The following is a 23,306-nucleotide window of genomic DNA, read 5'->3' on the forward strand; positions in this document are numbered from 1 at the left end:
ATGAATTAAGTTCTACAACCTATAATAACTGTGTTATAATATTGCAACCATCCCTTGCGTAAAATGTGTCAATGTCAAAAGAACCACACATTATTCTATCATTTACCGGAATAACAATGCACATTTATATTCTCTATACAATCCACACCCAACTTTAATAAATTAAAATTCAGTTTCCCCAATCTGCATAATCACTTAATTTTTGGGTCCAAAATGAGCTGTTCTTCTGGAGCAAAACAAGCTACCTCAGATGCGAACCAAACGTAAGTTTTATGGGTGTTCTTAAGAGGTTCTGGTGCGGTGACAAAATTGTCTCTAAGATCTCTAAGTCCGACAACAATCCCCATCACCGGTACTATCGATGTCATTATGCCCAACTTAAGAAGGTATAGTTTGTTGAAGCAACCTCGTGAATCGTATATCTCAGCTTTGATTTCAGATCTAGGGTTTAGATATAATGTCCTTTATTAAAGATCAATTACTGTTTCCTGTAGCTAGCAAACGAAAATGGACGAAACGTTCGAAGATAAACTAGGGAATTTGGGGTCCAAAGTAACTAGTCTGGCAAAAGAGGTGAGACAAACTATTGTGTGTCAGACAGTTAAAGTATGCCTTCTAGAGAGGGTTGACACTGAGATATTCAAAGCGAAGGCATGTGTCTACAAAATTACCTTGGTTTCAATTATCTTGTCTCTGGTCTTCGTAGGAATTCTCAAGTACTTTAAGGTTTAAGAGTGCATTGCTCTTATTCAGTCATTCCTAGAACGTCTAACATTTGGGTTAGTTAACATGTATTAATATAAGTTTCGAATATCCATTGCGACCTATGTTTCTTTTGTGGTCTTGGATGTTTAATCTGGATTCTTGCCCCACTATTAGGATGTTGTATGTATAGGCGAAACTAAAACACATCCAGTTAATGCTTGCAATATCCACATGGTATACCATCGGGATTTTGTTATATATATATCCAAAATATTAGATGAAATTAGTTTATTCAGTTTTTACAGTGTTTAAAATATAATAATTTAGTAATAATTTGAGATTCATTGTCTTAGAAATCTTAACTTAACTATATGTCACGGTGTGCAAGTTTCAATTTTTCCAAAAAAATAATTTTATAAAAATCTTTATTTTCCAACGTATATTATAATCTATTTTGCATTATTAAATTTATAATTCTATAGTCCAGAAAAACCGAATTATAAATTATGTGGGTCATACAAAGAGATATATGCAATATTTGTATAGAATGATTATGGGTAATTAGTTAGATAGTATCTATAAATATCTTTAAAATAATAAATGTTGTTATACATAAATATAAGAATGACATGGCATTGTAAATTTTAAGAAAACTAAGGGCAGAATCCTATGAGAGATTCTGCTTTAATAGTATAGAAAAAAAGAAATATATAATGTGTTTGTGTATATGTGTAAAACTTGAAAGTGTGAGATTTACTATTTAGTATATTGAATCGATTCTATTTATTATATTAGCCAGTATTTAGGAATATTCTCTTATTGAGTTAAAGTATTTAAAAATTATTAATTAATTATATTAAACAAAAATTTATTAGTAATGAGTACATTGGTATCATCGGATTTGGACTAAAATAAAAATAATTATTTTATTCTGAATTATTATGTGCAGTATATATACTATTTATTAAGATTACTTAAACTGTATATTTCCTTATAAAACTTGTTTATTTATTTTATTTGAATCTTTAAAAATAAGATATAATTTTTTTTACGAATTAATGTAATTTTAAAAAATAATTATACCTTGATTTAATTTATTAAAATATATTTAATACTTATATATTGTGCTCCATGTTATATCATTTTCTAGATCCGCCTCTGCTAAGAATACATTGTTTTGAACCACTACAATGATGAATTAATTAGTAATGAATACATTGGTATCATCGGAGTTGGAAAACTTTTCAGACTCAAAACCAAAATAGCAGCAACAATGGCCGTTCTTTGAGCCAACAAAGTGCTCACAAAATCCTCCTAGTCTGTATCCTTTAAACCTACAAAACTCATTACATGTCGTTGAGTTCTTACACTGTTGTTGTAGAAAACATTCTCTGACTTGTCCTATTAGGGCATAAAGAAATATATTAGCAAAATCCTCCTAGTATGTATCCTTTAAACCTATAAATTTCATGTTTTTAATTAAAATGTAACCATAATATCTTCTTTTTAAGTGGTGATGAAGTCTATTTTCAAAGAAAATATTATTGAGTCTCTCATGCACCATGATACTATAGACATATAAAGATAAATCATTATTTAGAGAAATTTAATTTTTGTACCTGAAACCATGGGAAGATAGATGGAAACCAACACCATCAAGGATATGAGAGATAAAAACTTCTTGGTTGCCATAGTTATGTTGCTAAATGCAGTTAATCTTTGTTAGAATATAGTCATTTCAAATTTACAAAAAGAAAAGAAAAAAGGCTGATTAGGGTTAAAATTCACAATCGTCGTTAATAGATCTTTCATGGCTAACAAGAATATCTATAGTATGAATAGATATATAGATAACGGTTAAGCTAATAACTTACAAATATGTAAGAGATGTCGATCTTAATGATCTATTTTTACACTGTTTGATAAACAAGTCTTCTTTATCCTTTTCAAAAAAAACATTTCAGTACTTCTTTCAAAATGAGACTTATTTATAATCTAACTGACGAGACTCAGTTTTATAGAGCATCTCTAATGTATGCATCTATATTTTCTTCTAACATAAAAATCTCTATTATAGAGGTGGATTTGCTCCAATGTATAACTCTATAATAGAGTTCCTCTATTTTAGAGAAAAAATATAGAAGAATATTATTTTTTTACCTCTATATTTAAAGGTGAAAATAACACATCTCTATATTTTCCTCTATAAATAGAGAAACTCTATTACAGAGGCATAAATTGGAGCAAATCCACCTCTATAATAGAGATTCTCTATTTTAGAGGAAAATCTAGAGATGAAAATAGAGGTGGGTCGGAGATGGTCTAAGAAAATAAATAAATCCATTTTTATCATATTTTTGGTCAAACACTTGACTTCACCTATATTTAGTATCATGCCTAGGTAAATGCATTAACATCCTATCAGCTATTCAAAATTTTATTAAATGTATTAACATCCTAGACAGCCTTGGTCAAATACTTAGCTATTGATTATTTGAGTAGTGTTGTTATCCTAGACAGCCTTGGTCAAATAATAATTAACATTAAATGTTATCTGCTATAGTTTTTAAATATAAAGTATTTCTAAAAAAATAAGTAATCATAATATTTTAACATAGTATGCATAAACAACCCATTTTTGGTGGAGAAGTCCAATCTTTCAGAGAAAATATAATTGAGTCTCTCATTAACCATGATATTATAGATTTATAAAGATAAAAATAATATTTAAAGAAGTTTAACTTCATTACCTGAAATCATTGATAGAAAGATTTGAACCAACACCATCAAGTATATAAGAGATAGAAACTCTGATTGGCTACGGTGAGTGTGATGATGTAGGGATAGAGCCGAGGGTCTATACTGGCCGAGTGATGGTCATGGCCTTTAGGTCGATTAGGCACTAAAAGAAAACATAAGTTTAACGACGGCGGTATTCTTCGTGATTTCGTCGTAAAAGAGGGTTTACAAGGAATTAGCGAGGAAACACGTTTCGTCGTTACTCGTTCGTCGTAACGCATATTTTCTCACCAATTCGTCGTAACTTAGCGAGGAAAACGTTTCGTCGTAAAGACGAAGTACCATATTTTATCGTAAAGACCACGTAAATATTCCACGTAAGAATGTCGTTATATTTCCTCGTAAATACCTCGAAAGTAGTTCCTCGTAAAGTACACATAAATACCTCGAAAATAATACCTCGAAAATAATACCTCTTAAAGTACTCATTGAATCTTCCTCGTCATTTCCTCGAAAACTTCCACGCAAATAAGTCGTAAATTAGCTATGAATTCACTTTGTTTTATCATTTTACAGAATTTAAAAATATAATTAAAAATAATAAATAAAATTATTTAATTTATCAATAAAATTAAAATTTAAAAAAAAAATCAATACGAAAATATTTTATATATAAATAAGTTTTGAATTTATAAATACAACAACCGAAAAAAAAAACTAAGAGTCGTTCATCGCCAGGTAGAATTCATCACTCCTCCTCTCTACATCCGCCTCGGCATGTGTGTCGGATGATGACTCGTCTGGAATGAGATTTTGTCGTCGCATGTTCCTCAACAAGAACTCCCATTCCGGATTTGTGGCCGCTATAAGGTCCAAGAAGCCCTCGACTCCACCCACACGAGCTGTGAACGCAGATCGCGTCGAGTCCAACTCGTTACGCAGCTGACCGGACTCTCTACGCAGCTGAGTGACTTCATCTTCCCGTGTCTGACCATAAGACGATGTCGCTCTCGGAACATCGTTGACGGAACAAATCCCCAACGTACGTCCATTTTTCTTAGGGACAACCTTAAAAACAAAAAATAAATATTGTTAGTAAAAATTTAAAGTTAAATTAAATGAATAATAAAAAAATTAAAATTTTTAAATATTTACCTCTTCGTAAATCTTATCCACTTCAAGTGTGGATAAGGTGACGGGTAATCCGTCGGTGGACTGCTGGGTCAGCTGGGTCTGGCGGTCGTCAACCTGAGCAACCAAGTCGTTGAAGATTTGCTCGGACTTGCCTTCTAGAAATTGGCCCGCCTTATTCTTGTGGGTCCTCTCGTAAAGTTGTATAAGAGACGAGAGTTGTCCCGTCTCTTTGGCCTAAAAAACATTTAAAAAAGTTAGAACATACATATATATATATATTAAAAAATTAATTAAATAAAATATTTAATTACCATTTCTAAACGGACACCGGCGTCGGGTTTTTGGCCCATAGAGCGAAGCATCGGCTCGTGGCCTTGCTCATCTACCGTGTTACGGGAGGCAGAGCAAGACTGGGCGATTCTAATGGACTCAGGATCCCGCCAATAACGGATGAGGCCATCCCACACATCCGTGGTGAGCTCAGCGGGTTTGCCACGCTCATACCCCTTCACGATCTAGTCACCCTTCCAGTTGGAGATCCTGTTCAACAAGCAAACTTTCGCCTTCACGTAAAACGCTTTTCTCACCCTCTCATTGACCCCCATGGACCAATGATATTTTTGCTGTAAAACAAAAATTAAATTAATAATTAGTTTTTAAAAAATATATATATATAAATCATGAAAAATTAAAGTATATATAATTAATGAATAGTAACTTACAGCGAAAATTTTGAACCACATCTTTCTGACGTAGATCGGCGTCTTTTTCCAGTTCGGATGTGCCATGGAGAAGTAACCTTTCATCGTGTCGGTTACGTCCGATGCAAGACATCCGTCAATCCCAAACCTGAAAAAAAACAAATTTAAAGTATAAAATATTTATTAATGTTATAAAAGAATTTTAAAAGAATAAAAAAAATTAATGCAACATACCACAAAGTTCCGTCCGATCGGTCGGGGTCTATGACTGGTAAACCTTCTCTGTCTGGCTGACTGAGAATGTCTTCGACAGTATACTGCGAGTAAGGAGCACTCGGAGGCACCATCAAATCGGGATGAATCTCGGCGGGCATCGGAGGAGCCATCGTTGGAGGAGCCATCGGAAGAGGCACAGGAGGAGCCGATGGTGCACTAGAAGAAGACGACCGAGAGACTCTCTGAGAAGGCTGAGTCTCGGGGACAGTCTCCGGACCCGAAGAACCAGGAGCTGAAGAAGACAACGGGTCTAGACGACTACCAGGCTCACCGAACATCTGTCTGTAATGGGGAGTAAGTCTGTTCTTTCGAATCGTCTGGAAAAAAAATTAATTTTTAAAATTAATATCAACAGTAATTAACAAATTCTATAAATAACAAATTCTATAAATCTAGCTAAATTCCCTACATTAACCACCTAATCAACACTAATTAACACAAAATCAGTAAACCTATCTAAATTCCCTACACTAACCACCTAATCTACCCTAGACTAATCAAATTAGAGAGGAAATAGAGAGAGAACATACCATGGCTACGAAAGAGAGAGGAAGTGGAGAGGAAATGGGAGAGCGAAGTTCGCGTGTTTATATAAGAAATTAATAATCGTCGTAATTTCCTCGTAAATTTACGAGGAACTAGCGAGACCCGTGTTTTTCCTTACGAAGAATTAGCGAGGCCCGCGTTTTGTTTCCTCATAACGTCCTCGTTGATTAACGAGGAATTAGTGAGGCCCGTGTTTTCCTATTACGAGGTCTTTACGACGAATTGTGCTTACGTGGAATTAACGAGGAACTCGCGAGGCCCGTTTTGGGTTTCCTCGTAATGTCCTCGTTCACTTACGAGGAATTAGCGAGACACGCTTTTTTATTTACGAGGAAGGAGCCGAAGCTAATTGGTTGTAAAACCTTTCGAAATTTCCTATAAATACACACCAGTTTGCTTCTCAAATCAAAGATAAACTCACCGATTTGCTTCTCAAATCAGAGATAATTACTCACCAGTTTGCTTCTCAAATTAGAAAGATTTGAAGAAAAAAAGAAGGGGAGAAAGATACGGGAACACATGTGGGCGGAGACAAGGCTAGACTTACGTAGGTCTCGCCTTGTTTCTTCCCTCCTATGATTTCTGTATCTTTCTTCTCTTTCTTTTTTTCTCTTCTTTTTTATTGGTCGTTCATTTACGAGGAAATAGTGAGGCCCGTGTTTTTATTTACGAGGAAATAGCGAGGTCCGCGTTTTTCGGTTACGAGGTCTTTACGATGAATTGTGCTTACGTGGAATTAATGAGTCCCGCGTTTTTTTCGTCGTTATTTCCTCATTAACTTACGACGATTAGGTTTAAATCCCTAAAATCCGAAACCCCAAATCCCATCTTCCTTATCTTCTACTTCATATATTCCAAACCTCAAACTCATCTTCCCTTTAACCTCAATCTATTCTTTCCATTCCAAACCCCAAATTCTAAAACCACAATTCCTTAACTTATAATCTCAATCTCTTATTTCTAATACAAACTCCCATTACCTTACAAAAAGTCAAATTATATAATTAGTTTTTCATGATTAAATCTATCAAATCACATGCATTAAGTATGAAAATCAATCTTATTAAATACAAATACATCAATAGGATACATCAACATTCTCGTCATCACTAGAAACATCATCATTTGCATTAAACTCGTCAATAGCATCGTCTGTGGCATCGTCGGTAAGATCTTCGTACTCATGATTATGCGGATCAATGAGAAGGATGTCATCAATTCCTTGTTCAGGTTCCTCGACTTCATTTATCTGTTCTTCTTGCAATGGTGGTTCTTCTCCACTGATGATTCGTCCTCGAGGTGTAACTTTGATCACGGCTAACCAATTTATTCCCGATTCTCTCATCCAAGGGTATGGAAGGAAGCTAACTTGGTCTGCTTGTGAAACTAAGATGAAAGGCTCGAATTTGTTGTACCTGCAAAAATAAAGAAAACTTAGAAATTAATTTATTTTTCTCATGTATGGCAAAAAAAGAATTTGTTGTACCTTCGTCCACCATTGACATCAACTACACCGAATTTGTTAAACCAAACACCTCTGTTGATGACGGGGTCGAACCATTCACATTTGAACATGGCGTATTTCAGCTTCAATATCCCTGGGAATTCGACTTCAATAATCTCCGTCAAGATCCCGTACAAATATGTTTCCCCTTTCACACATATTCCGTAGTTACTGGTCGTCCGCTGTCTACCATACTCATATGTGTGAAAAGTATAGCCTCGTGTGAAATACATCTGTGATGTGGTGACCTTTACAAGTGGAGATTGAATTACTTTGTATAACCACTTAGGATAATCTGCATTGTCGTCATAATCAACCTGCAAAAATAAAGAGAACGTTGAAATACATATCATGTATGAAAAAGGAGTTTGATCGACCTGAAAAATTAAGGGTTTAAATTAATATCTGATTCTTCAACCACTTAATAAAGTTTCTTCGACTTGAGAAACAAATAGGCTATAAAATCACATTTTATATTAATTAATCTTTGGCAATTATATAATTTATACTTATAGGTGTTTAGAAGTGTCCATATATGTTAGCTTTCAAAATAACGCATCAATGGATCCTCGCAAATGAGTAGAATATAGGTGTGTGCACTATGAGCGTCGTCTTCACTCGACCACCAAACCTCTTTTAATTTCCCACCTAGTCGCCCAATATGGCTAAAAATGTCTGGAACACCAGCAACTGCATATGTTGGCGCGACACCACCATCATCATATCTTCTTGGAGCTCTTTTCCGGGTACGTACTTTTGACGCAAAGTAGTACGATGTAAAGTGAGAAGTTTCTTCCATCAAACTTCCAGCAATTATAGAACCTTCAACTTTTGCGAGGTTCTTTGTTTTTCCTTCAAATATTTCATGGCTCGCTCATACTGATACATTCATCCGTAATGTACAGGTCCACGAAGAAATACCTCATATGGGAGTTGGACAGCTAGATGCTCCATGACGTCAAAAAATCCCGGAGGAAATATCTTCTCCAAGTTGCACAATAAGATGGGAATGTTCTGCTGAAGCTCTTCCACGACTTCTTCTTTAAGAGTGTTTGTGCTCAGATCCCTGAAAAATGCTTCAATGCCTTGTATATTCCAAAAACAATTAAACACATTATATTAGTCATATATTATTGCAAACTAAACCATTATAAAATTACTGCGTTATAATATACTACATGCAAGTGCTTCATGTACGTTTGTTGGAAGTAGCTTCGCAAATGCAAAGGGAAGTAGTCGTTGTATAAAGACATGACAATCATGACTCTTCATCCCGGAGAACTTTTGACCCTTTTCAACACATCTAGAGAGATTTGAAACATACCCATCGGGGAACTTCACTTCTGATGCCACCCAGTTGAACAACACCGACTTTTTTTCTGAAGACAATCTGAATATCGGAACGGGAACTTGTCCATTGCTTTTTATATGTAACTCACTTCTTGAGCAAATATCCGACAAGTCCAATCTCGATTTTATGTTGTCTTTTGTCTTCCCTGGGACATTCAATATTGTATTCATGATGTCATCAAATAAATTCTTCTCTATATGCATCACATCGAGGTTGTGGCGCAGAAGAAGATCCTTCCAATATGGCAACTCCCAAAATATACTCTTCTTGTGCCAGTTGTGATGAACACCGTAAGAATCAGACATATTACGAGGATAATGCCAATTACCACCACAACAAACTGTTTCGTTAGCTCCGTAGTAGTCGATTTGCGCTTCCATTTGTTCTCCAGTTAGATATGGAAGAGGAGCGTCTCTCACAACCCTTTTGTGCCTAAACAAATTCTTGTTTCTTCGGTACGGATGGCCAATGGGAAGAAATCGACGATGACAATCGAACCAACTTGTCTTCCTACAATTCTTCAGTTGGAAACGCATATGTCGTTCCATTACAATATGGACAAGCTAATCTCCCATGTGTAGTCCATCCAGACAACATCCCATAGGCAGGAAAGTCACTTATGGTCCACAAAATCATCGCTCGCATCGTAAAATTCGTCTTCGTTGAGCAGTCATACGTCCTCACCCCTGTTGACCACAAATCCTTCAACTCTTTTATCAGTGGTTGTAGGAAAACATCCAGAGACCTTTTTGGATGGTTCGGACCAGGTATTAATATGGTCAAGAATAGCAACTCCCGTTGCATGCACATCTCCAGTGGCAGGTTGTATGGCGTAAGAAAGACTGGCCACAATGAATATTGTCTCCCTGACATTCTGAATGGACTAAATCCATCTTTGTAATCCGAGATACATATTTTGGCTATTGCTAGCGAAATCCGGATGTACTTTGTTAAAATGTCTCCAGGCTCTTGCATCTAATGGATGAGTCATCTCACCATCCGTCTGAGTATGCTCGGCATGCCATCTCATCTTTCCAGCAGTCTGCTCTGATAGGTACAATCTTTTCAATCTGTTTGTAATTAGTAGGTACCACATCCTTTGGTACGGTACCCTATTACGTCTCCGTCCTTGCGGCTTGAATCGTGGCTTCTTGCAGAATCGACATTCTTCTAACTTCTCATCATCTCCCCAGTAGATCATGCAGTTGTCGATGCAAACATCTATCACCTCCGAAGGCAACCCAAGACTATAAACCAGTTTCTGAATCTCATAATAAGAATCAGCAGACACATTGTCTTCCGGTAAATACTCTTTAAACAAGTCGGCACATTCATTCATGCAACTTTCAGGTAGATTGTGATCAGTTTTAATATTCATCATTCTAGCAGCCAACGACAATTTAGAGAGACCTTCTCTACAACCACTATAAAGTGACTGATTCGCCGCATTTAACATTTCATAAAAAAATTTGCATCTATATTAGGTTCTTCATCTTCATCATGAGCTACGAATGCATCAGCTACCATATCATGAACTCTATCATGATCTACCATCTGCTCTTCCTGATGGTAACTATGTTCATTATGCAAATGATGATCAACCGGTTCTTCCTGAAAATTGTTATTACTACTACTAGCTTCATTCTAATCATAATTATAACATTCTCCATGTTGAAACCAGATATAGTAATTTGGCGTGAAACCTCTATTTATTAAATGCTTCTAAACATTTTCACGATTTGCCAATTTCGAATTGTTGCATTTCCGACAAGGACAGAACATCTTACCACTTTCGTGGGCGAGCGGTATGGAATCTGCTTGATGCATAAATGTCTCCAGCCCCGCAAGGTATTCTTTCGTCACTCTCCCGTTAGCATCTCTATGCATATACATCCACCTCCGCAACTCAAAAATATTCCCGGAGCCCGACATTTACTTTTCTTTCACGTTTTTTTTTTCTTGTTGGTGCGTTTAAAATGATGTTCAAATGTCCATATTTATAGGAAATTTTCGAATCTGGTAGTTGTAATTTTCCTACAAATTTACGACGAAATATAGTTAGGTGCCCGAAAAAAAACGTGTTACAACTACAAAGTTGGTGGATTCAAAATTTCCTCGCTAAGTAGACGTAAAATATTTCTTCGTAAAGTACACGCTACATTTACGTCGAGTTTACGAGGAAATCGTAATTCCTTGTAAAAGCCACGTGATATTAATCGACTTTACGACGAAATCATTTCGTCGTTATTTTACGAGGAAATAATGCTGATTTTATATTTCCTCGTAAGTTCCTCGTAAAGTCGACGTAAATTTACGAGGATTACTTTTCCTTGTTAAATTTCTTCGCTAAACTTGTGTTTTCTTGTAGTGAGGGATTATGTGCTGGATTGATTGAGTGTTGCATGATCGGTACACAAGGCATTGAGGCCGCATGTATTACTTTTTTGGGTGCATTCATGTTGTTTACTAAACCCGACTATATGCATATATACCCTAGGTATGGTCGTATGCTTGGGCGAGACAAATGGACCGATCGGTTGCCATGAGGGACAGGGCGATTGGTTAAGGTAGCCGACATATGGGAAGAATTTGCCAAGAACTTCCCTGGAGAATGGACCATACCTAGCGGACAGAGACCATGAGGCCGAGTGATTTAATTGATCGATGGGTTCAGAAAGCCATCGTCGATTAAAATACTTAGGATCACTATCATGTTAGGAATAGGTTTTTAGAAATAACTGTGTAGGTGTAATGATTCACCTCACTAAGGAATTGTAGAGTTTCTTATGTCTCAGAAAGCCATCGTCGATTAAAATACTTAGGATCATTATCATGTTAGGAATAGGTTTTTGGGAATAACCGTGTAGGTGTAATGATTCACATCACTAAAGAATTGTAGAGTTTCTTATGTCTCATTTAATGTGGCAAGTTCTAAGGATTGTCTAGGTTGACGCAAGACAGGCGGCCAATTTGTGTGAGTGATGTTTGATTCATTTAAGTCTAGTGTTGTATATGATTGAATGATTATACTTAAAATACAATGAATCGAAATCCATTATGATTTATACAATGCACCCATATGGCTTTCTTTGCTTCAGTGTATTGATTGAGTAATTAGGAAATCTTTGGTTGAGAACCACTTGAATATTACACTTAAAAACAATAATATTTGATATAATTTTTAGTATATTTAAAAATAGTAAAAATTAATATGTTTAAAAGCCATTATTTTTTAGTACGCTATAGGCGTTATATGAGTCCGGACTGGCACTGAATACAATGATGAACTAATTAGTAATGAGTACATTGGTATGATCGAATTTGAAAAACTTTTCTGAATCAACAAGGTAGCAGCAACAATTGTTGTGATTTGGGCCAAGATAGTGTTGACAATATCCTCCTTTTATGTATCCTTTAGATTTACAAAACTCATTGCATGTCGGTGAGTTTTCACATGGTTGTTGCAGAAAACATTCTTTGGTTTGTCCTAGTTAGGTCAGAAACAAATATATTAGCAAGGCTTTAAGTACAAAATAAGCACCATAGTGTTTTACGAATTTTTTATAAAATTCAGTTAATGTTTTTTATTTTACAAAATATGACACTTGTCAATTAATCCTTGAGTTAATGAAAAAGAAACAGCCGGGAAAAAATGCTGGTTCACCAGCCAGGTATACAACTTATACGAAATTATCTTTTAAATGGTAATCAAATTCAGGGAGCACAAGTTTAAAACATATCGCAATTCGGAGAGAGAAACTGGTTATATTATTATCTCTTACAAAATTTTAACTATATATATATATATCTTAGATCATTGTCAATATAGTATCTATAAAATAAACCAGTTGTGTTTTTTCATGTAAGCATGCCAAGATTAATATTATGTTTTATAATAAAAATACTTATTTATTTCTAAATCATAAAAATAATCATTTTCTTATAGCTCAGTTTACGGAAAGAAGTCATAAATAATTGAAATAAAATAATTTAATATTAATTAACATTAAATGTTATCTGTTATAATTTTTAAATATAAAGTATTTATAAAAAAATAAGTAATCATAATATTTTAACATAGTATGCATAAACAACCCATTTTTGGTGGAGAAGTCCAATCTTTCAGAGAAAATATAATTGAGTCTCTCATTAACCATGATATTATAGATTTATAAAGATAAAAATAATATTTAAAGAAATTTAACTTCGTTACCTGAAATCATTGGTAGAAAGATTTGAACCAACACCATCAAGTATATAAGAGATAGAAACTTCTTGGTTGCCATAACTATGTTGCTAAAATATGTAATAAATCTTTGTTAGAATACAATAAACTTAAATACTTAAAAGAAAAGAAAAATAAAAAGCCTATTAAAAAGAAAGATTCAAAATCAAAGTCGAGAATATTCATGGCTAATAAGAAAATCAATAGTATGAATAGATACATAGATAAAGATAAAACTAATAACTCACAAATATGTAAAAGTTCTTAAAGATTTATTTCACACTGTTTGATAAAAAAAAGTTTGCTTTACATTTCTTTCAAACAAGACATATTTATAATGAAATTGACTAGATTCAGTTTTGGTAGGAAAAGTAAATCAATCCGTTTATATCACGTTTTTTTCAAACACTTGACTTCACCTATATTTAGTATCATGCCTAGGTAAATGCATTAATATTCTATCAGTTATTCAAAATTTTATTAAATGTATTAACATCCTAGACAGTCTTGGTCAAATACTTAGCTATTGATTGTTTAAATTTAAGTTTTGTTATCTAAATTTTAAATTTAAGTTTTTGAATTCGAATATTTAATTTTGAAGTTGACCAATCATTTTCTTCAATCAATTTTTTTTTTTTTTTTGCAAACCTATTAATATTCATCAATAAAAATGGAACACACATACAAGTTAACATGTAAGTCCTAAAAAGTTGAAAAGATTTTAAGAACAACACAATAAGACTAGAATTCTAGTTATTATACAACATGATCTACAATTACAAAATTGGCTAGGACATCTGACAATGTCAATGAGAACGAACCCTAGTCTCCCAAGGACATTACAATGTATAAATCCTGGTCCCCCACGAATGCTTTGAGCACAAAGACTCTCTGCAAGAACCCAACAAGGGCTAACGGTACCTATTCTTAGCATGGGTCCAATAAAGACTGATGACATGTCATGACACAAACTCATCAAAATCCTAAGACAGATTTGACCAAGATCCAAAACCGAAGGTACTCGACATTACCAAAAGTAAAGATGAAAATGGGTTGAAAGGCTGCCGTATTACATCCCATTGCATAACCAAGTCCTGCAACTAACATCCACTAGAGAAAAACAAGAAACATAGGCTCCACCCCTGGAATGATGCAATTCTACACACCCTGCCACCAAAACCCGAGCAATCCAAATGACAAGGGAGATAAGAACCAGGAGACACTCATGCTCAGCCTCTGAGACCCAGAGGTCTTACAGGCTGTAATTTGGCACCAAGCGCACCAAACAATCGAAAGATTGGCACCAAGAGGAAGAGACATGGACGAGAACTAAAAACCAAAATGTCGCGATCGATTTCCAAGAACGAAAAGAAGAGAATGTGGTGACCCGAAAAGGAAAAGAGGAAGAAGCTGCGACTCAATCTATCCGGACACATAAAAGACATTATGCTAACAACCGAGCAGCAGACACACACGCGCCGTCGCCAAAGTTATAAAGCTGACACACGACTGCTTCATAAACATTGAGCCGCCAGCGATATGGAGAAACAAGAAACACGAATGCTGAAAAATGTTGAAACTTCCTGAGAAAAGAGGAAGCAAGACTCCTTCGGTAAGACACAAAGTGGAAGAGTAACCCATGCGCCACCGCCCATTCCACAGGAACTTCACCTTAGAATAAAACTGAGGTTAAAGATAAGATCCCATGCAGAGGAACCTTCCCACGGTGAAAATGGCTAATATCATTTAAATGAAAAGAGTGTATATATGTATATAGAGGGTTGTTCATTCTACATTCCATGAAAAGCTTTTGCCATAGGCCCTGTTAATATATTAAAATTTTGGAGGCCCCAATTCCAGAAATTTAGTTTAGTATAATAAAGTTTAGGACAAATTTTAATGTTTTTGATTCTTTATTTTTAATTAAATTTTCAGGAAGCCATCGTCGATTAAAATACTTAGGATCACTATCATGTTAGGAATAGGTTTTCAGAACTAACCGTGTAGGTGGAATGATTCACCTCACTAAGGAATCGTAGAGTTTCTTATGTCTCATTTAGAGCATAAGGAATCGTAGAGTTTCTTATGTCTCATTTAGAGCATGAGCATTGGTGAACCCCCAATATATTTGTTGTTTTCTGCATTGGTGAACCTCAATAACGAGTTCATAAGAATAAAATAATAATATTTATTTTATTTTTTAAAAAGTTTCAAAATATTCAGAATACATGAATAAAATATTAAAATATATTATAAATATTTAAAAACTTTTTATTCAATACATTAAGAGTAGATTACATAAATAAAAAAATTTAATAACATACAAAGCTTATTCATCTTCATCACCAAACTTTTGCCATATATTTTCCATTAAATCAGCTTTCAAACGAGCATGCTTCTCTGGATCTCGAACTTCTCTGCGCATGCCTAACATATCACCGACATGAATACTTTCTCTCCTTGTCACCCTCGAACTTCTGCTTGATTCTCCTGACTCGAACTCAGAAGTATCAATTTGAGCGTATCCCTGTCGTTCGTTCTCTACTATCATATTGTGCAATATAACACAAGATCTCATTATCTTTCCTATCTTTTCCTTGTCCCATTGTAGAGCAGGGTTTTTAACAATTGTAAACCTTGATTGCAATACTCCAAAAGCCCGTTCGACATCTTTTCTGGCGGATTCTTGCTTTTCTGCAAATTTCTCGGCTTTAGGACCTTAAGGAAGTGGGATGGATTGGATAAATGTTGACCAGTTTGGATAAATTCCGTCAGTAAGATAGTAGGCCATACGATAAGTGTGGTTGTTGACCTTGAACTTAACTTTAGGTGCTCGACCATGTAAGATGTCATCAAAAACAGGTGACCGATCAAGAACATTGATATCGTTGAGGGTACCTGGTAAGCCGAAAAATGCGTGCCATATCCAAAGATCTTGTGATGCCACGGCTTCTAAGACAATTGTCGGCTTTCCTGAACCACGTGTGAACTGACCTTTCCAAGCCGTTGGGCAGTTTTTCCACTCCCAATGCATACAGTCGATGCTGCCTATCATCCCCGGAAACCCCCGTACCTCTCCAACATCGAGTAATCGTTGAAGATCCTCGGCTGTAGGTTTTCGTAGATACTCTTCTCCAAACAATTGTATTATTGCATCAGTGAAATTTGCCAAACACAAACGTGATGTACTGTCACCAAGTCGGAGATATTCGTCATATGTATCTCCCGATTGACCATATGCCAGCATACGTATAGCTGCCGTACACTTTTGAAGTGCAAATAGCCCGTTCCTTCCGTGAGCATTTCGTCTTTGCTGAAAGTAAGGAACTTCACTACTTAGGCGTTCGACAATGCGAAGGAACAATGGCTTGTTCATTCGAAAACGCCGCCTAAACAATTCCGGTGGGTATGTAGGATTTTCCGTGAAATAATCGTTCCATAGTTGATTGTGTCCTACTTCCCGATCTCTTTCGATATAAGCTCGTCTCCTCGGCTTGTTGGCTTGACCATCAACTATTGCGTCGATGTAATTGTCAACTACTTGGTCGACTATTTCGTCTAAAGCTTCATCAACTTCATCCGTTGATGAGGAAGACATTTGTCAAGCAATTTATTTATGTTTTCCTTCCTACAAAAGGCAAGTAGGGGGTTTGTAACTCCATCATTTTTTATATATTTTTCATAATCATTTATATTTTTCATAATCATTTATTTTTCATAATCCTATATTTTTCATAATCATTTATTTTTCATAATCCTATATTTTCTTTTTCATAATCATTTATATTGCATAATCCTTTTATTTTTCATAATCCTATATTTTCTTTTGCATAATCATTTCTTTTTCATAATCATTTATTTTTCATAAACATTTATTTTCACTCGATGATGAAGCCATTTCTCAAGGAATTTATTTATCTTTTTTTCTTCCTACAAAACGCAATTAGATAATCCCTTTTATTCATAATCTTTTTTACATAATCTTTTATTATTTTGAGAAATTTTGTTCATAATCCATTTATTCTTTATTTTTCATAATCCCTTTTATATTACAGTTGAAGTATTTTGAAATTTTTTATTCATAATCCATATTTTTCATAATCCTTTATATTTTTTAAAAAATCTTTTTTATTCATAATCCATACCTATTACTAAGCAACAACTCCTAATTACCTTGTTTGTGTGTTTGAGTTGCCCGTATGGCAGTTTGACTGAGATGGAGAGCGTCTTTACTGAGATGAAGATGGAGATGGCTTCATCGTTTGACTGAGTGATAGAGGAGAAGAGAAGAGGTTTATCCTTTTAGAAACATAAATAGAGAGGTGCATAGAAAGCAGAGAGAAACAAACATACACTTTAAAAGAAAGAGAAGTGCTATTCTTAGAGAGGTGCATAGAAAGAGAGTTCATACATCGACATTATATAGAGAGTTTAGAAAATGAGATAAGAGCATCCGTGATACAAGTTCAGAACATATTACATCCGTGATACATATTAAGTGTACCCAGAAACAAAATGGTACACTTTCCCGTGACTAAAGTCAAACTACCCGTGAAACAAACAGCCAGCAAACATCCAACACCCGTGAGCTCCAACACCCGTGACCTCCAAACTGTCACCTGCACTCCCTGTCCTGCAAAAGAAAAGCAAACAGATTCAATCAAGTACACTAAAAGAGATTCAATAAAGCTTAACATATTCACAAGCTCAATTATTCAATCAAGTAAAGAAAAGAGATTAAAGATATAGAACATATTCACAACCTAAGCCAATCAACCTAAACAGAATCTAGACCTCTAATATTCAAGCAAATTCAAGGCACTCACCAAATCATAGCATTTCCGAGATTAGTTTTTCTTAAGACACACTTCTTCATCAGAAAGTGTGTCTTCATTCTTGCCTAGGAGACGCTCAAGTATCTTCTGTTTGGAAATGCTATTTTTCATAGCTAGCATACTCTGAACTTGATCATAAGCGTGTTCATTCCCGTGCTTCTTGCGTTTTGCCGCTTTTACACCCGGAGGCCTAACCTCTTCATCGTCAGCCACCACCTCCGGACATGCTTCCTTCCGTTTCTCCTTCCCACCATCTTTGGAGCAGGAGAAAGATCGCCATTTCTGATCAAACCTGAGCTCCCTCCAGCAATGCTCAACTGTGAACTTGGCACCATAGTCATTTAAGAAGATGTCATGGGCAGCCTTCATGACATCATTCTCATTTTGGCCACTGGCTTGCTCCTTCAAAGCCGCTTCGTGGCATCCCACAAACTTGCACACCTGCTCATTTACCCTTCCCCACCTCTGCTTACATTGACTCCATTCTCTAGGAACGGCGCCAATGAGCTGAGGGCTTGAGTTGAAGTACTCTTCAATTCTCTTCCAAAACGCTTCTGCCTTCTGCTCATTACTGACTATCGGATCTTTACTCGTGTTCAACCAAGCGCTGATGAGAACGAGGTCTTCTTTGCGTACCCACTTTCTCCTTTCCAATGGTTTCACTATCCCGGGAGAGATACCAGCTGCCTCAGCAGAGTCAACGTCTATTGGTAGACTTCTCTGCGAAGGTAAAAGGTTAACAAACCCGGGAGGATTAAAAGAGAAAGGTTCCATTGTGGTTTAGGTTGGGTTTGTTGTTTATATGTTTCTGTGTTTGGAGTGGCGGATTTGCTATGTTTATAAACTAGTTTGTGAACAATTAAACAAATTATACCTACCAAACATTCATTACAAAAGCCATTACAAGTTGTTACAAGCAGTAACTAGACATCAAATCACTCACCAAAGTTAACTACAGCTAAGTACTATCGAACATTCATAACAGCAACCAACAACCAGAAGATAATTAATGATACCTACTTTTAAGTTCTACTTAGACATCTAGTTATCGTTGTAGTTTAAGGTTTGGTTACGTGTTAATATGTTTGTGTGTTCAAGTTGTTTTTTTCCACGGTTAAACAAGTTAGCTTCGTATGTTAAAATTCTACTTCTAGTTCTACTTTTAAATATACATTAACAATTTCGAACAGACATATAGCAATCAAGTTTTTCAAACAGGCAATTGCAAACAACCTCTACAGTTATGTCGAGTCTTACCTTTGCTTTTCATTCGAAGCAAACCTTCTCCAGGTCAGCCACCTGCCCAGAGAGGATTTGTACCTGTTCCTGGACATGGAAACATAAAACATAAAGTGTTAGTCACGCTTAAAGAAGTACATAACTAAAATCAAACATGTAAGAGGAATGAAACAGCAAAGAAAGTTCACTAACCTCCAGTGTCTCAATCTGTTTAGTGACTTTCGACATCCCCCTCGTGACGTCTTCAGCCTTCACCACCCGCTTAGTCAACCTCTCGATCTCCTCCTGCACACCTATCACCCAAGGCTGACGATAATGGAACCCATCAGCCTTGGGTACAACATTAAAAAATATCAGAGACTTGTAGTTGATGAAACCCATAAACGATAATCAAAGCGAAAAAAGATAACCTCGTGGTTTATGCAGGTGAAGAACCGCTTCCCCGGATGAGTGTCGTACTCGTCCTTCCGTCTAACCTCATCAATGATTCTCCCACCACATGGACACTTTCTTGGAATCCTGTACTCTGAATCGGCCACGAACCCTAACATGTTGTTGTAATCGATTTGCCTCTTTGAATTTCTTTTCTCTTCAGCCGGATCCATCTGTGCCACAAATCGATAGTATTAGCACATAATAATGATGGAATATGATTAAACGAACTCTCAATCGAACTCCCTTATCGATTAAGAACCCTAAGGAAAAAAACCCCAAATCGATTTTGAATCACACAATTCGCAATTCGAAACAAACCCCCAAATCGACTCTAATCCATATTTAATCAACTATATACTCACCTTAGAGCGTCGAGAACAGAGACCGTCGTCGATTTGATGGACAAAACCTACGGAATTCGCCGTCGCACGGAAGATCGCCGCGAGGATGAAAAACCCTAGCTTTTTTGAGAGAAGAGAGAAATGAATGAAATAACGCGAAATCCCGTCTTTCCACAACGTCAACGCGGAAACGACCAGCCAATCTGTGCGTGACGCGTGGCTTGAACTCGCCCCTTACGGGTTCATAACTAAGGCCCGGTTCAGCGATATATACCCATTTTACATTTTCTTTTAATTGATCGGGCCTAAGATCCCAAGCCCATGATCCCCTCCCCCCCCATAAACCGCTGATGCGGATGGTCTTAATGTGGCAAGATCTAAAGATTGTCTAGGTTGACGCAAGACAGGCGGCCAATCTGTGTGAGTGGTATTTGATTCATTTAGGTCTAGTGTTGTATATGATTGATATGATTATACTTAAAATACAATGAATCGAAATCCATTATGATTTTATACAATGCGGCCATATGGCTTTCTTTGCTTCAGTGTATTGATTGAGTAATTAGGAAATCCTTGGTTAAGAACCACTTGAATATTACACTTAAAAAGAATAATTTTTGATATAATTTTTAGTATATTTAAAATGTAGTAAAAATTAATATGTTTAAAGGCATTATTTTTTAGTACGCTATAGGCGTCAAATGATCCGGACCGGCAATGACTACAATGATGAACTAATTAGTAATGAGTACATTGGTATCATCGAATTTGAAAAACTTTTCTGAATCAACAAGGTAGCAGCAACAATTGTTGTGATTTGGGCCAAGATAGTGTTGACAATATCCTCCTTTTATGTATCCTTTAGATTTACAAAACTCATCGCATGTCGGTGAGTTTTCACATGGTTGTTGCAGAAAACATTCTTTGGTTTGTCCTGGTTAGGTCAGAAACAAATATATTAGCAAGGCTTTAAGTACAAAATAAGCACCAAAATTTTAATAAATTTCAGTTAATGTTTTTAATTTTACAAAATATGACACATGTCAATTAATCCTCGAGTTAAGGAAAAAGAAACAACCTGGCAAAAATGCTGGTTCACCAGCCAGGAGGTATACAACTTAGACGAAATTATGTTTTAAATGGTAATGGTAATAAAATTCAGGGAGCACATGTTTAAAACATATCGCAAGTCGAAGAGAGAAACTGGTAATATTATTATCTCTTACAAAATTTTAACTATATATATATATATATATATATATATATATATATATCTTAGATCATTGTCAATACAGTATCTATAAAATAAACCAGTTGCGTTTTTTTTCATGTAAGCATGCCAAGACTAATATTATGTTTTATAATAAAAATACTTATTTATTTCAAAATCATAAAAAATATTTTTTAATAAAAATAATCATTTTCTTTTAGCTCAGTTTACCGAAAGAAGTCATAAATAATTGAAATAAAATAATTTAATATTAATTAACATTAAATGTTATCTGCTATAATTTTTAAATATAAAGTATTTCTAAAAAAATAGCTAATCATAATATTTTAACATAGTATGCATAAACAACCCATTTTTGGTGGAGAAGTCCAATCTTTCAAAGAAAATATAATTGAGTCTCTCATTAACCATGATATTATAGATTTATAAGATAAAAATAATATTTAAAGAAATTTAACTTCATTACCTGAAATCATTGGTAGAAAGATTTGAACCAACACCATCAAGTATATAAGAGATAGAAACTTCTTGGTTGCCATAATTATGTTGCTAAAATATGTAATAAATCTTTGTTAGAATACAATAAACTTAAATATTCAAAACAAAAGAAAAATAAAAAGCCTATTAAAAAGAAAGATTGAAAATCAAAGTTGAGAATATTCATGGCTAATAAGAAAATCAATAGTATGAATAGATACATAGATAAAGATAAAACTAATAACTCACAAATATGTAAGAGTTCTACAGGTTTATTTCACACTGTTTGATAAAAAAAAAGTATGCTTTACATTTCTTTCAGATAAGACATATTTATAATCAAATTGACGAGATTCAGTTTTGGTAAGAAAAGTAAATCAATCCATTTATATCATGTTTTCGGTCAAACACTTGACTTCACCTATATTTATATCATGCCTAGGTAAATGCATTAATATCCTATCAGTTATTCAAAATTTTATTAAATGTATTAACATCCTAGACAGTCTTGGTCAAATACTTAGCTATTGATTGTTTGAGTAGTTTTGTTATCTAAATTTTAAATTTTGTTTTTGAATTCGAATATTTAATTTTGAAGTTGACCAATCATTTTCTTCAATCAATTTTTTTTTTTTTGCTAAACTATTAATATTCATCAATAAAAATGGAACACATACAAGTTAACATGTATGTCCTAAAAAGTTGAAAAGATTTTAAGAACAACACAATAAGACTAGAATTGAAACAATTCTAGTTCTTATACAACATGATCTACAATTACAAAATTGGCTAGGACATCCGACGATGTCAATGGGAACGAACCCTATTCTCCCAATGGCATTATAATGTATGAATCCTGGTCCCCCACGAATGCTTTGAGCACAAAGACTCTCTGCAATAACCCAATAAGGGTTAACGGTCCCTATTCTTAGCATGAACCTAATAAAGACTGATGACGAGTCATGACACAAACTCATCAAAATCCTAAGACAAATTTGACCAAGATCCAAAACCGAAGAGTAACTGTACTCGACACTACCAAAAGTAAAGATGAAAATGGGTTGAAAGGCTGCCGCATTACATCCCATTGCATCACCAAGTCCTGCAACTAACATCCACTAGAGAAAAACAAGAAACATAAGCTCCACCTCTGGAATGATGCAAGTCTACACACCCTGCCACCAAAACCCGAGATATCTGTGGTAGCCTAGTGGCAATCTCTTGGGGCTTGGTGTGTACCCACATTACCCACATCAGTCATGGGTTCGATTCTCCCTGGGAACTAAATTATCACTACTTGGTCAGTCTGGGCTTGGGCTTCGGCCCAAGTGGTTTACATGGTGGGCCATAACAGATGATTGGTCCACCCCCTGGCATTAGTCGGAAGGTATTCCAAACTCGGGTCAGGCAGTGTGGTACGCTTTCGGGCTATTCCACTCTGTATCACTAAGTGCGTTCCTCCCGGGGCCGACCGGATCAGCCGATAGGGTTTATCAAAAAAAAAAAAAAGACCCGAGCAATCCAAATGACAAGGGAGACACTCATGCTCAGCCTCTGAGACCCAGAG

General features: G+C 35.3%; 1 protein-coding gene and 1 long non-coding RNA gene across 2 annotated transcripts; both read right to left on the minus strand.

Annotated features, from left to right (window-relative positions):
- Nucleotides 1-12,124: 12,124 nt before the first annotated feature.
- On the minus strand, nucleotides 12,125-15,278 carry LOC125585350. Its single transcript, XR_007322272.1, has 3 exons — nucleotides 13,430-15,278; nucleotides 13,170-13,252; nucleotides 12,125-12,443 (listed from the first exon to the last, which is right to left on the minus strand). It is a non-coding gene; the product is annotated as an uncharacterized LOC125585350 (long non-coding RNA).
- Nucleotides 15,279-17,335: 2,057 nt separating this feature from the next.
- On the minus strand, nucleotides 17,336-22,022 carry LOC111212218 (glutathione S-transferase T3-like). The gene is made up of 3 exons (XM_048754269.1): nucleotides 21,989-22,022; nucleotides 21,729-21,811; nucleotides 17,336-20,965 (listed from the first exon to the last, which is right to left on the minus strand). Exon 3 carries the CDS (start codon nucleotides 18,788-18,790, stop codon nucleotides 18,029-18,031), a length of 762 nt encoding a protein of 253 aa, XP_048610226.1. The 5' UTR covers nucleotides 18,791-20,965; nucleotides 21,729-21,811; nucleotides 21,989-22,022; the 3' UTR covers nucleotides 17,336-18,028.
- Between the last annotated feature and the right edge of the window lie 1,284 nt (nucleotides 22,023-23,306).

This window comes from Brassica napus, chromosome C4 (genome assembly GCF_020379485.1).
Source record: "Brassica napus cultivar Da-Ae chromosome C4, Da-Ae, whole genome shotgun sequence".
Classification (NCBI taxonomy): Eukaryota; Viridiplantae; Streptophyta; class Magnoliopsida; order Brassicales; family Brassicaceae; genus Brassica; species Brassica napus.